This window comes from Argopecten irradians, chromosome 4 (genome assembly GCF_041381155.1).
Source record: "Argopecten irradians isolate NY chromosome 4, Ai_NY, whole genome shotgun sequence".
Taxonomy (NCBI): domain Eukaryota; kingdom Metazoa; phylum Mollusca; class Bivalvia; order Pectinida; family Pectinidae; genus Argopecten; species Argopecten irradians.
Genome location: NC_091137.1, coordinates 4,573,112 through 4,587,163, shown reverse-complemented (window position 1 = coordinate 4,587,163; position 14,052 = coordinate 4,573,112). Strand labels below are relative to the sequence as shown.

Below are 14,052 nucleotides of genomic sequence, written 5' to 3'. Positions count from 1 at the left end.
TAATCTTACTGAAGCAAGTTGTTAAGTTATCAAGTATAGATCTAGAGTCTAATATTTGATGTATACTAGCTGAAGGGGTCAAGTGATTTTAAAGTTGAGTTGTGGCTTGTGGGCTCAGTTCTTCATGATCAGGTCCAGGAGCCATTACTGAGGGGGTTTAATCTATAGACATCCAATAAAAAGAAGTGTCTGAAATGTCAGCTGGTACATTTATGTCTTGCAAATATGTCAAATTTTTCTTCTCTGAAAGCAATGCATTATAATGTAATCAATATCGTCTATCATTTTGTATGTTACAGAATGCAGACACGATTGGAGAATCTTTGAATGTGGATTTTGCGAGAGCAAAGGAGAGTGAAGCTCTCGCCAAAATGAAAACACAGGAAGTGGTCCATAATGGCAACACGCTTCTTGATGATACAGATGGTGGAAGGGTAGCCGAAAAATCTGAAATTCATTCCACAAATGGCTACCAATCTGATAACACAGAAAAGAAAGAAGATTTTCTCGGTGTCGTAACAATGCCTAAAAATAATGTTCAGGACGTTGTAGACAAACTGAAGAAAAAGACTACTATCAATGGAAATATAGATTCAGTTGAATTAAGAAATACTTTAACAGAGGGCAAGGTCACATCTGAACAAGTAAAAAATGATTCGGAAAATGTTGAAAGTGCTACTCCTGACAATACAGAAATTAATTCCTCCCAAACACAGCCAGCAGTAGGTGAAAAAATGGTATCTCCCTCAGCAAATTGTGATAAAAATGGCCATTCCCAATCTGAAGGGGGATCCACAGCTTTAAAACCAAGTTTAGAATTGTCTGGTACTGATGGTACAAATAGTGTGCCCATTGAAAATCCAGAAACGGGTTCTGTTAACACAAGGACAAGTAGAAGTCGCAGCAAGACTCCAGTGACCACGAGAAGCAGAAGTGGAACTCCTGTCAGTGTGGCAGGCACTGCCTCCTCTATAGAAGACAGTCGCTGTAGCACCCCAGTAAGTACTGCCCACAGCAGTTGTACAACAGTGGTATCGGACGGTAGCAGGAGTTCAACACCTGACCCTATGTTGAAAACAGATAAAGTACAGTGTAACAATCAGGGAAATCTCATGGTTGGTGGAGTCGACAAAAAGGATTCTGCCTTTCTTAAAGACAAATGTGATGGAAATTCATTGAAAGCCAATCTAACAGACAGTCAGACCATTGAGCTTAGTTCAGAATCCAAAAGTTCTGAAGTGGACATGGCAGTTGACTCACAAATACAAATTAACCCGCCGTGTGACGCGGAAAATAAAGATTCATTAGATGCAAATTCAAGCAGCCAAAGTGCCCGTAGCTCTGTTGAGCGTTCGTTAGTTGACAGTACACGAAGCTCAGAGGAGCGACATTTAGGTCCTATAAGTCCACTAGGTAATAACTCAGGTTGTCGAAGTTCAGAGGAGAGATCCCTTGACTCAACAGACAGTGCAATGTCAAGTAAATCCAGAACATTTGTGCCTAAAGCCCGAAAGTCAGGTTTCCCATCTTCATCAGCAAAGAAACGTGACATGATGCTCTCAAATAATGTTATTGTTAAATTACCTGACTTTGATAACCCTATACAAATTGATAGTCGAACCCTGGAGAAAATAAGTAGGTTAGGAAAAATGGAAAATAAGCATAAGGGGGCAGGTCCCTCAAAATTTCATGATAAACATTTACAGAAGAAATCTTCCCCAAAAATTTCATCAAAACGCTCATCACCCATTCTATCTAGTCCTAGTAAGAAATTTCCATATAAGCGGAGAAAACGGAAATTAGGGGGTTATAAACTTCCAAATGAAATTCGCAAAGGTAAATCTGGGAAAAAGAAAAACGATTCGGAGAGTGGAAAAGACACTAAAGGTTCAGATTGTGATGAGAGTATAGATAGTGAGATGATTGCTGAGCTGAACGATAGTCAGGACCCTACTAGTGATGTGTCGGCAATGGACATAGACAATACATCGTGTTTGGAATCAAATGCTCTCAACAAGGCAACTATAGTGGAAAAGGAAGATAGTCCAAGTAATGAACATTCGATTGAAAATATTTCTAAATCTACTGATGTCCCAACAAGTCCAGAAACTAACAAAGACAGCAACAATAGCAAAAGTGTTTGGGACATTTTCAAGAACACAAATGTCACGCCTAAAGGTAAAAATACTCTGGGTAGTACCAGGAGCACGAAAGGATCATGTGTCCGAAAGTTGGAGAAGACCGGAAAGGAGGTCCATAAAGGTAAAACAATGGACGATTATTTGTTAGGGAACACCATCAAGTCAGAACAGGAAGTGGAAACCAAGGTATGTACTTCTTACTTGGGCACATGTAAATCTGATGGTGTATAAGTCTAGAAATCAAAACAATTTAACAGAAATAATTTAATATTATTTGTAATTATCTTAAGTAGCTAATTAAACAGCATGTAATTAGGAGTTAAAAATACTATACATACAAAAAAATGTATGCTTTAGATATAAATATAATTATGATAAGGTTATCACATGACCTTCGAATTCGTTTATTTTAGTTTGTAAGTCAGAAAATGTATTGATCTCATTACTAATTCTATTGCAGTTTAGCTGCTGACCTGAGGGGCCGTGATCTCCCTCATCTCAAACCTCTCTTTATTCTGATATGTTGCATATTTGGCTTTCAAATTCAGTCTAATTTTCTTAGTGTAATTTCTCTTAAATTGCATTCATAACTGGTTTTTGCTTATCTATTTTATAAGCATTAAAGTATTGGGTCACTGTATTTAGGCATATAATATTATTATTTTATGGTAGAAAGATAATAGGTGCGACACAATATGTAGTGGTTAGCTTCCATCATGAATAATGTAGAAGAAAAATAACTGATCACTATGGTAATGCAAGAGTTAAAGTTACAAGATAAACAAGTTAACCTACATGTGACTTATTATTCTTGTTAGGTCACTTGAGACGAAGTCTTAAATGACCTATTCTAATGGCCTTTTGTCCGTCGTGTTGCGTCGTTCGTCGTGCATCATCCTTCGTGTGTTCGTAAACAATTTACATTTTCGACTTCTTCTCAAAAACTGCTGTAGCAATTTCAATGAAATTTTGCACAAACCTTCTAAGGCATGAGGCCAATCAAAATTGTGAATTATATGACCCATACTCCCCCAAGGGGCTGTGGGAGGGGTCAAAAGGGGTAAAATTGACTGAAATTTCAAAAACTTCTTCTCCATTCACAGATGTGGTAGAATCAAATACTCGTCATAGATAGAAAGATCTCAAGGCCCTTTACAAAAATTGTGAATTATATGACCCTGGGGTCTCGGGTTTCCCCCTGGAGAGGGGGTTAAGTTTACTATAGTTTTAGTAGTGAAAACACATTTTGGAGCATTATTTGATCATTTATAATAGAAAATTAGTCAAATGTTGTCAGAATTATCCCTATGAGATAGCCATTGAATCCTATGAACAAATTTCCCATGACTGACCCCCAGGGGCCATAGGGGCAGGACCAAAAGGGGTCAATTAGGCTAAAACTTCAAAAAATCTTCTGATGAAATTTTGGAACTGGTAAAATCAAATACTTTTCATAGATGGAAAGGTCTTAAGGTCCTTTACAAAAATTGTGAATTATATGACCCTGGGGTCTCATGTTACTCCCTTGGGAGGGGGTTAAGTTTACTGTAGTTTATATAGGAAAAACACATTTATGAAAATTATTTACTTATTTTTCATAGGAACTTAGTCAAACTCGGTTAGCATTTTTAGCCTGAGAAAGCATTTTAACGTCCCTTGTGGCCTTAGGGATGGGGCCTAAAGGGATCAAATAGGCTAAAACTTCTAAAATCTTCTTCTGAATTCACAAGATTTGATGGAACCAGATACTCTTCATAGATTGGAAGGTCTTAAGGCCCTTTTATTGTGAATTTCATGGCCCTGGGATCTCAGATTTTCCCCTGGGGAGGGTTCAAATTTACTAATATTTATTTAAGAAAAAAACTTTTATGAACATTATTTATATTTGCTTTGTTTTCATAGGAATATTAGTCAAACTGGGTTAGAATTATTAGCATGAGGTAGCATTTTAACATCATATCAATATTGGTCTTGGCCGACCCCCAAGAGCCAGAGGGGCGGGTCAAAAGTAATCAAATTGGCTAACTTTCTAAAAAAAAACTTCTTCTGAATTCACAGGTTTGATGGAACCAAATAATCTTACTAGATTAAAAAGTGAAATTTGTAAAATCACCGACACTGACTGACTTCTAATTTGGTTTTGTTGTTTAACGTTGGCAAAGCAAATTGGAATTTTAAGTATAAGGTCCGGTAACATAATACACTAACTATCAAAATGAAAAACAAAAAATAAAAATTCTAATACGAAGGTTCAACTTTAAAGTTTATTCTAATTTGTAACTACTTTTTACAGAGTTGAACCAACTTTGCAATGCTCTTTCTGTATCAGCACTGAGGTGACCGTTAATGCCTCTTGGGCCTCTTGTTTATCTAAAGCTTGTATCTTTTCAAAATTTGAAAATGAACTAACTAAGGTTTGATAAACAGCACAAACAACAACCTGTTGATGGGTAACTGCTATTTATACTGTATGTTGTTGAACTATAACTAAGGTTTGATAAACAACACAAACAACAACCTGTTGTTTAGGAACTGTTATTTATATTGTATGCTGTTTAACAAATGTAACTATGTTTGACATCTTTAAGATTTATATCCATGTTTGACATCTTTAAGATTCTCCATTAACACTGTTTTATACTACTTTCAGGTGTCTGAGTCAAATGTAATGAGTACTCCATCTTGTAAGTACAACATCAAAGGATTATTTTTTTGACTTCAATTGTATTGTAAAGAAATTTATATAAAAACATAATGATATTTGAACAGTAAACGGTACACTCATGATGACACGATGGTGTTCATATCATAGACCATATGTAAAGTTAGATGATCAGGCAGCAAGGTACGCTTAAAAAGGAAAAGATGTGAACTGGAAGGAAGGTGCATGAGCTGATAATCCTTTTTTTATATATAAAAATACATGAAACTCCTTGATTAGCTGTACCTGCCAACAAAAGTCAGTACGGTGGCTTGTCTGCTTAGTCATGATCATGAAATGAAAATTGGAATATTCATATTGCAGCACACAAGATTGAGGTAGAGGAATCAAGGAAAAGGAAGAAAGTAGAAGGTTTGTGTATGATGATTACTGTGAAAATATTGTGTTTATAAAGTATAGCTAGCCATAATGGACAATTGTTTTATAGTGAGCAAGGGGGAGATAATCTTATGTATTTCTGTATTAATAGTACTGAATAGTAGATGGTCGCTCTTATTACAAAAATGTCTGATGACAAAAGACATTGGAAATTGATGATATATATATGTTTGTTATTATCATTCCCTAAATGTTAGCTACATTTGAAATGTGAGAGAATGCCAAGATATCACTTTCTGACTGACTTTTCCGGTACTGGGACTTTGCAGAAGCTGATCAAAAGTCAGTCTGTAGGTGATATTCTTTCCGCTAACACAGTAGCTTTGCAGACTACTATATGTGTATTGAGGAAAAGTTACCACAAAAGTCCTTACAGTGCCTTTGGTCAGTTGAAAGGACAGGTTTACAGCATCTTTACTTGTACGCCTTCCCTGTATTTTATTGGCTAATGAAAGCAAGCTCCTTATGGTGGTCACTTACATTGATTAGCTGATTGGCTGTTCAGAGACGCTATCTTGTATGTGTATGCCCTGATTACACTTGAGAAATTCTAATTATGTTACCAGATGATGATTCTGATGAGGAGGTAACCGTCCGTACCAATCCAATGTCGACTCCACAATCCAGCATACAGCAACAGTCAGGTTTGTTCTGATCTGAGGTCACTTTTAACACAATAGAAAATCTATCAAGCTTTTTGTCAATGATAGCATGAAACAAAATTGTAAGGTTAGTGTTTCAAAGATTTTCCGGAAAATTGATACACAGTAAAACACGCCTATAATGAACCTCTGGGGACCAACAGAATCACTCTGTTATAAGCATAGTCAGGTATACATTAACTGGGAATGGAAAGTACTACAGTTTAACCATGGATTCGTTAGGCGTTAGTTAGTTATAAACATGTTTTACTGTATTCGCAATTGGCTTTAACAGAAGTGCTTTTTATGTTTTACCATAAAAGACTTCAGTTGTTGGTATTATTTAGTAACTGTGCCACATGTAACACCAGACGTTATTATCTTGTAGGAAAAAAGCTGAAGTTGGAGGACACAAGAAAGACCCTGATCACAGTGCTAAAAACCCCCCCTGGTTCTATGCCTACCCCCACAGGACTCCGGTCTCTACTGCCTCCCTCACTGACGGCAAGTCCAGTCAACTCCATGCCAAAACTTGAAACGAACACAACAGTACAGAATGTTATAACTACACACAACAATCCACCTAAACTAATTGTCCTGTCATCGCCACCTTTATCCAACACTATACAGCAGCCACCATTTAGTTCAGCTATTACCATGGTTTCCAAGCCCTTGACTACAGTGTCGCATTCCTTGGTTTCCACTCCATTGTGTATTAAGAGCAATAACTCCCAACAAGATATCCTAGAGCTGACCCCACAGGGTCGAGCACCTGTCCTCAAGAATCTGCTCACAGAGAACATGGAGAGGGGTGTGTGCCTTGGAGAGGGTGAGGAGCCCGACTCAGAAAAAGAGAACAGTTCTGACTCTCTCCCGTCCAGTATGAGCTATCCGGTGACTCCACCAAAAACGCCCGACGAACAGCACAGTGAGGATATGTGTTCAGTAAGTAATTGGCCAACAACTGGGCGGAACTTTTCTTCGCTTCATTGTTGATAATTTCAGGGAGGGGTGGGCTCAAATTCATGGCTTCTGGGAGGGGGTGGGCTTCAATTCATGGGCTCTGGAATGACAGTACTGATTTCTATTAACTTTTTTGCTTGATTGAAGATTGCAGACTTTGCATTTTTTCATGAAGTTAAGAAAAAATCATATTAAATAGGATGAATTTTCCATGGAAAAATAATTTCTCTTCTGCATGAAAAAAAATCAGTCATACTTGCTTGATAATTGTGTGAATAAATTCCAGTGAACTAATTGCAATTCTTCTGGAAGGTTCATGATCATGTTACTGAGACGCTACACAATACATATCTCTCTAATGTGATATTTTATTTTAAATGTATTTACCAACTCTGTACAGCTTTCAAACAATACCTGATAGTTTTGTGAGTTTCTATGTTATGGTGCATGGTATTATGGTAGACAACATGTATCTGAAATTTTCATCCTTACTTGCTTCAAGGTTCCTATAAAATCGGGCATAGATTATATTCAAGTAAGTGTATAAATATCTTAGGCCAAAAAAATTAATTCTTAGTTTCTCAGGCCACGCCTTATGTATTTTCAACTGGTTTTCTTGGGATATAGTGACGATTGAGATATTTAAAAGCAGTTCTTAAAGATTGAGTAAGAATTTACATTTTCTACACGTGTTTTCATTGATTTTCATGTCCTTCAAGTGAGAAAAAAATATAATGTTATCTGCCGCATTTGTTTTCAGAGAAATAAAAAATAAAAAATATTCCCGCCGCCCGCACTGACTTTTTAAAAAAGTGGCCTGAGAAACTAACAATTAATTTTTTTTGGCCTTAGGTATATACATACGGGTCAAGCATCATTTCTGCTCTATCAAAGTAATTTGAGTCATCTAATATCCATGGAATTGGCTTAATTATCTAAATTCAAGGCATATAGCATTAATTTTCCACTGAGTTTCAGAAACTTCAGTAAAATGGGAAAAATGCAAGGTATCATTTCTTATGAATTGCAAGGGTCTTTTCCATAATCATTCATAAACAAGAACCATAACTCTTGAACTTATTGTTTTTTTGATTGATCATATTATGACAGTAAAAATGATGCTTGGCAAGTACGGTCTGTTAAATTTGTTGTTGTTGTTGTCGATCATGTTCATTCTTATTGAAGTTTCCTTAGTTTACTTCAGTTTTTTTCTGTACAGGTGTCACATATATACAATGTTTTATTTCATAAGTGCATTGAGAATGATCAATTTTGATTGTAGGTGTGTTTTTGAAATCCTTATTTACCGTTTGATTTTCTTTATGGATGTTTTAAATTTGTCAGTACACAGAAAAAATTAATTTGGTAGTAAGGGAAATTTCATCTCATCAGATTCTTTTCAGAACAGCTTGGAATGACCTTGACTTCTAATGATCTTTTTTAATTATGGTGTTTTAAAGGTTGATCTAAGTCTTTCTAGTTATTTTGCATGTGCATGGTATATGTATGCTGGATTCCTTATGCCTAAGACTGTTTTATATTTTCTGAGTGAATACCTATAACAGGGAGAGACCTTACATAGGCATTTCTTGATGTTCAATTCCTTTTCAATTAAATTGAAATAAATTTTGTTGAAATTGAATACCTAAATTCGAAATTGCTGTGAATATCTAAATTCAACACTTTGTGAAATTACCGTGTTAGCTGAATTTCATGTTTAAACATTTACAAGAGGCTGTGGGCAAAATGTTTCTGTTTCCTCTCACATCATTAGTTTTAATACTTTATATGGATTTGATTAGGAAATTTTATCTTTACAGATTAAGTGGTAATATGTTCAAAAATTATCTAGATAAGATAAATAAGAAGAATGATTGAGGCTGACAATAACCAGTGTTTTATCGGTACAGGCCCCTCCTGGTCCCACGCCACCTGACAAGGACATCATTCCACTGTGTTGCTGTAAAATTAATGGTGCTAGTTTCAAAAAGCTCGGCTGTAGTACGACATACTGTCAGGCTCTCGATTCCATCGATGGAAAGGTAAATACAATATATATGTCACTATTACATCTATACCACATCATAATTAGCCAAACTGTATAATTAGCCAAACAATAAAACATGCAAGAAATGTCACAGAAAACTTATCGCAATAAATCGCTTGTGTGTGTTGTCGCTCATATCATTTCAAAGATCAAGCGTCTTAACAAATTGAATAGTGCTTAAGCATTACGTAGTAATGTAAACATTCAGAGGTGTATGTTTTGAGTGACCTGAGATCATGGCAACACGTTTCTCCTTAAGCTTGATACTGCATATATTATACAACTTCTTTATACACCAAAGAAAAATGTTATCAATTTTAATCGATCATCGATTGGTTCCACAAAACTGATGATGGATCATCAAATTTTAACGGATTTCCAACACTACTGAATATTCCTTTATTTAGGTGATGGTTAGTACAATATTCCTCTATTTAGGTGACGGTTAGTACAATATTCCTCTATTTAGGTGATGGTTAGTACAATATTCCTCTATTTAGGTGATGGTTAGTACAATATTCCTCTATTTAGGTGATGGTTAGTACAATATTCCTCTATTTAGGTGATGGTTTGTACAATATTCCTCCATTTAGGTGATGGTTAGTACAATATTCCTCTATTTAGGTGATGGTTAGTACAATATTCCTCTATTTAGGTGATGGTTAGTACAATATTCCTCTATTTAGGTGATGGTTAGTACAATATTCCTCTATTTAGGTGATGGTTAGTACAATATTCCTCTATTTAGGTGATGGTTAGTACAATTTTCCTCTATTTAGGTGATGGTTTGTACAATATTCCTCTATTTAGGTGATGGTTAGTACAATTTTCCTCTATTTAAGTGATGGTTAGTACAATTTTCCTCTATTTAGGTGATGGTTTGTACAATATTCCTCTATTTAGGTGATGGTTAGTACAATATTCCTCTATTTAGGTGATGGTTAGTACAGTTTTCCTCTATTTTGGTGATGGTTAGTACAATATTCCTCTATTTAGGTGATGGTTAGTACAATTTTCCTCTATTTAGGTGATGGTTAGTACAATATTCCTCTATTTAGATGATGGTTAGTACAATATTCCTCTATTTAGGTGATGGTTAGTACAATATTCCTCTATTTAGGTGATGGTTAGTACAATTTTCCTCTATTTAGGTGATGGTTTGTACAATATTCCTCTATTTAAGTGATGGTTAGTACAATATTCCTCTATTTAGGTGATGGTTAGTACAATATTCCTTTATTTAGGTGATGGTTAGTACAATTTTCCTTTATTCAGGTGATGGTTAGTACAATATTCCTCTATTTAGGTGATGGTTTGTACAATATTCCTCTATTTAGGTGATGGTTAGTACAATATTCCTCTATTTAGGTGATGGTTAGTACAATTTTCCTTTATTTAGGTGATGGGTTGCTGCAATAAGGTGACAGGTTCCCAGCTGGTCCGGCCGGGAGTCAAGATACCGTTCATGGCCCTGTGTGAGGCACATCGTAAACGGTTACGACTACACCAATGTTGTCCTGGTTGCGGCCATTTCTGTGCACAGGTAGGCCCTGGATGATGTATACAAGTCTAGTAGCTGGTCAATGTTGGGTTGTGAATCCATCAGTATTAAAAAAAAGAGATTTCAATCTATCGAAAACTTGTTTTAGATATTCAACTATCATTTTCACCTTTTTAACCTTTTCACATTTTTTGGCTTTTAAGGCTGTCATTTATGCAAAATATTGTGTATTATATCAGCGGCGTAGCTAGGTTTGGAAGGACCTGCATGCTTAGGGGTGCAGGGGGCGGTAGCCCTCTGCTCAGGGTCCAGGGGCGAAGCCCCGGTAGGGTATGGGATGCGAAGCCCCCCAGAAGCTGATGGGAAATTGTTATAATGTAATAACTATTTTATCTCTTTGGTGAAGTTCTATAAATGTATATATATGAATGGTTAAATGGAGGTCACGATTTTGAGGTTTATAACCATGCGAAAATTATATATAAAATTAGAACAGTGGTGATTTTATATTGTCTACACTGTATAATCGTACTATATTAGACTCCTCTGACCAGTGCTCGAGCAAAAAACATGGATTTTGGCTGTGAATAATAAAATAGTAAGCAATGGCTGAATTTTGTATTATTTTAACTTAGGACAAAATTTTGGCGAATATTTTAACAAAATTAAGATTAGATTCGTGTGTTTGGTTTGTTTACGATAGCAATTCAAAGACCACTGCCAAAATGGTGGAAATTGCGTAAGACCAGCCCCCTGAACACGTCAATAAAAAAATGAAACATTTTATATATGACAAGATTTCTACCTATTCTGGTCTATTTAGATATTTTTAGCCCACCATCATCAAATGGTGGGCTATTCAAATCGCTTTTTGTCCGTGGTCCGTGGTCCGTGGTCCGTCCCTCCGTCCGTTCACAATTCTTGTTATCGCTATTTCTCAGAAAGTACTGAAAGGATCTGTCTCACATTTCATATGTAGGTTCCCCTAGGGCCCAAGTTGTGCATATTGCATTTTGGGACCAATCGGTCAACAAGATGGCCGCCAGGCAGCCATCTTGGATTTTGATAGTTAAAGTTTGTTATCGCTATTTCTCAGAAAGTACTGAAGGGTTCTTTCTTAAATTTCATATGTAGGTTCCCCTAGGGCCCTAGTTGTGCATATTGCATTTTGGGACCAATCGGTCAACAAGATGGCCGCCAGGCAGCCATCTTGGATTTTGATAGTTAGAGTTTGTTATCGCTGAAGGGATCTTTCTCAAATTTCATATGTAGGTTCCCCTAGGGCCCTTGTTGTGCATATTGCGTTTTGGGACTGATCGGTCAACAAGATGGCTGCCAGGCAGCCATCTTGGATTTTGATAGTTAAAGTTTGTTATCGCTATTTCTCAGAAAGTACTGAAGGGATCTGTCTCAAATTTCATATGTTGGTTCCCCTAGGGGCCTAGTTGTGCATATTACATTTTGGGACCAATCGGTCAACAAGATGGCCGCCAGGCAGCCATCTTGGATTTTGATAGTTAGAGTTTGTTATCGCTGAAGGGATCTTTCTCAAATTTCATATGTAGGTTCCCCTAGGGCCCTTGTTGTGCATATTGCGTTTTGGGACTGATCGGTCAACAAGATGGCTGCCAGGCAGCCATCTTGGATTTTGATTGTTAAAGTTTGTTATCGCTATTTCTCAGAAAGTACTGAAGGGATCTTTCTCAAATTTCATATGTAGGTTCCCCTAGGGCTCTTGTTGTGCATAATGCGTTTTTGGATCAATCGGTCAACAAAATGGCTGCCAGGCTGCCATCTTGGATTTTGATAGTTAAAGATTGTTATCGCTATTTCTCAGAAAGTATTGAATGAATCTGTCTCAAATTTCTTATATAGGTTCCCCTAGTCTCAAATTTTGTATGTTTGCAAAAGTTTTAAAAGCAGAGAAAAGATCACTCTTTCCATTGTCAGACATAGACTATTTTTTGGTGGGCGCCAAGATCCTTCTGGGATCTCTTGTTTTTCTAAAAATCAACTTAAAAAAAAAAAATTCTAAATCCACAACCTGAACTTCATATTCGACAAAAAACAAAGCCAACTATTTCGTACCACGGATATCATTGGTTAATACGCGTTTTATCGGGCTGCAAGTGAACCAAAATTAAAAAAAAAAACACCTTCATTACTAAGGCGAAAAAACATGTTGTTAGTGCTATTTGAGGGATGTTTGGCTATCATTTAACATAAATTATTTTTATTATTATTTGTTTTTAATATTTTTAATTTTCATGTGATGTTGTTTATTTTGGTGATCGTAAGTGTTTGCCGATTCAAAATCCTCATTTGCTGGAGGATCTAATATTTTCTTCGACATGATTTAAAGATAACCACATTTAACAACTTGGTAACAGGAAATATATACACTATTCTAATAAATTTCCTTGATGGCCAATACATTAAGTCTTTCAAATGTACACAAAGTTATGTTAGGCATACAGCCGGTCATATCACATGTATTTTTAGGTCATCTGACCCGAAGGGTCAGGATGACCTATAGTCATCATGTTTCGTCCGTCGTCGTCGCCGTCCGCCGTCCGCCGTGCGTTAACTTTTCACATTTTGGATGCGATTTGGCTGAAACTTGCATGAAATGATCCTGACATGGTCCCGACAAAGTGTTTATTTTTCGGGTCGATCCGAAATCCAAGATGGCCGACACAGCCGCCATCTTGAAAACACATTTTGAACTTCTTCTCAAGTTCCGGTGCAATTTCGCTGAAACTTGCATGAAATGATCCTGACATGGTCCAGACAAAGTGTTGTTATTTTTCGGGTCAATCTGAAATCCAAGATGGCCGTCACAGCCGCCTCTTGAAAACACATTTTGAACTTATTCTCAAGTTCTACCGAAGTTTGGCTGAAACTTGAAATGATCTGACATGGTGGGTATTGTTACATCTCTGGTGATCCCAATGAAACTACCATGAAATTCACATTTTGATCCTGACCAGATGGCTCCCGAAATGATCCTGAGATGGTCCCGACAAAGTGTTGTTATTTTTCGGGTCGATCCGAAATCCAAGATGGCCGCCACAGCCGCCATCTTGAAAACACATTTTAAACTTCTTCTCAAGTTCTACCGGTGCGATTTGGCTGAAACTTGCATGAAATGATCCTGACATGGTCCCGACAAAGTGTTGTTATTTTTCGGGTCGATCCGAAATCCAAGATGGCCGCCACAGCCGCCATCTTGAAAACACATTTTGAATTTCTTCTCAAGTTCTACCGGTGCGATTTGGCTGAAACTTGCATGAAATGATCCTGACATGGTCCCGACAAAGTGTTGTTATTTTTCGGGTCGATCCGAAATCCAAGATGGCCGACACAGCCGCCATTTGAAAACACATTTTGAACTTCTTCTCAAGTTCTACCGGTGCAATTTCGCTGAAACTTGCATGAAATGATCCTGACATGGTCCAGACAAAGTGTTGTTATTTTTCGGGTCAATCTGAAATCCAAGATGGCCGTCACAGCCGCCATCTTGAAAACACATTTTGAACTTATTCTCAAGTTCTACCGAAGGGATTTGGCTGAAACTTGCATGAAATGATCCTGACATGGTCCAGACAAAGTATTGTTACATCTCTGGTTGATCCCAAATCGAAGATGACTACCATGAC

The 14,052-nt window shown here is 36.9% G+C and overlaps 1 protein-coding gene across 2 annotated transcripts in view; it reads left to right on the top strand.

Annotated features, from left to right (window-relative positions):
• LOC138320408 (uncharacterized) overlaps positions 1-14,052 on the top strand; it is a 60,981-nt gene that overhangs the window by 15,619 nt on the left and 31,310 nt on the right. The window contains exons 2-9 of one of the 2 annotated variants that reach the window (XM_069263368.1): positions 300-2,327; positions 4,792-4,825; positions 5,167-5,214; positions 5,808-5,885; positions 6,271-6,827; positions 7,348-7,380; positions 8,756-8,887; positions 10,292-10,435. In XM_069263368.1, coding sequence (XP_069119469.1) covers positions 300-2,327; positions 4,792-4,825; positions 5,167-5,214; positions 5,808-5,885; positions 6,271-6,827; positions 7,348-7,380; positions 8,756-8,887; positions 10,292-10,435 — 3,054 coding nt within the window. The remainder of the gene's footprint in view (positions 1-299; positions 2,328-4,791; positions 4,826-5,166; positions 5,215-5,807; positions 5,886-6,270; positions 6,828-7,347; positions 7,381-8,755; positions 8,888-10,291; positions 10,436-14,052) is intronic. The other variant, XM_069263369.1, reaches the window with a different exon arrangement.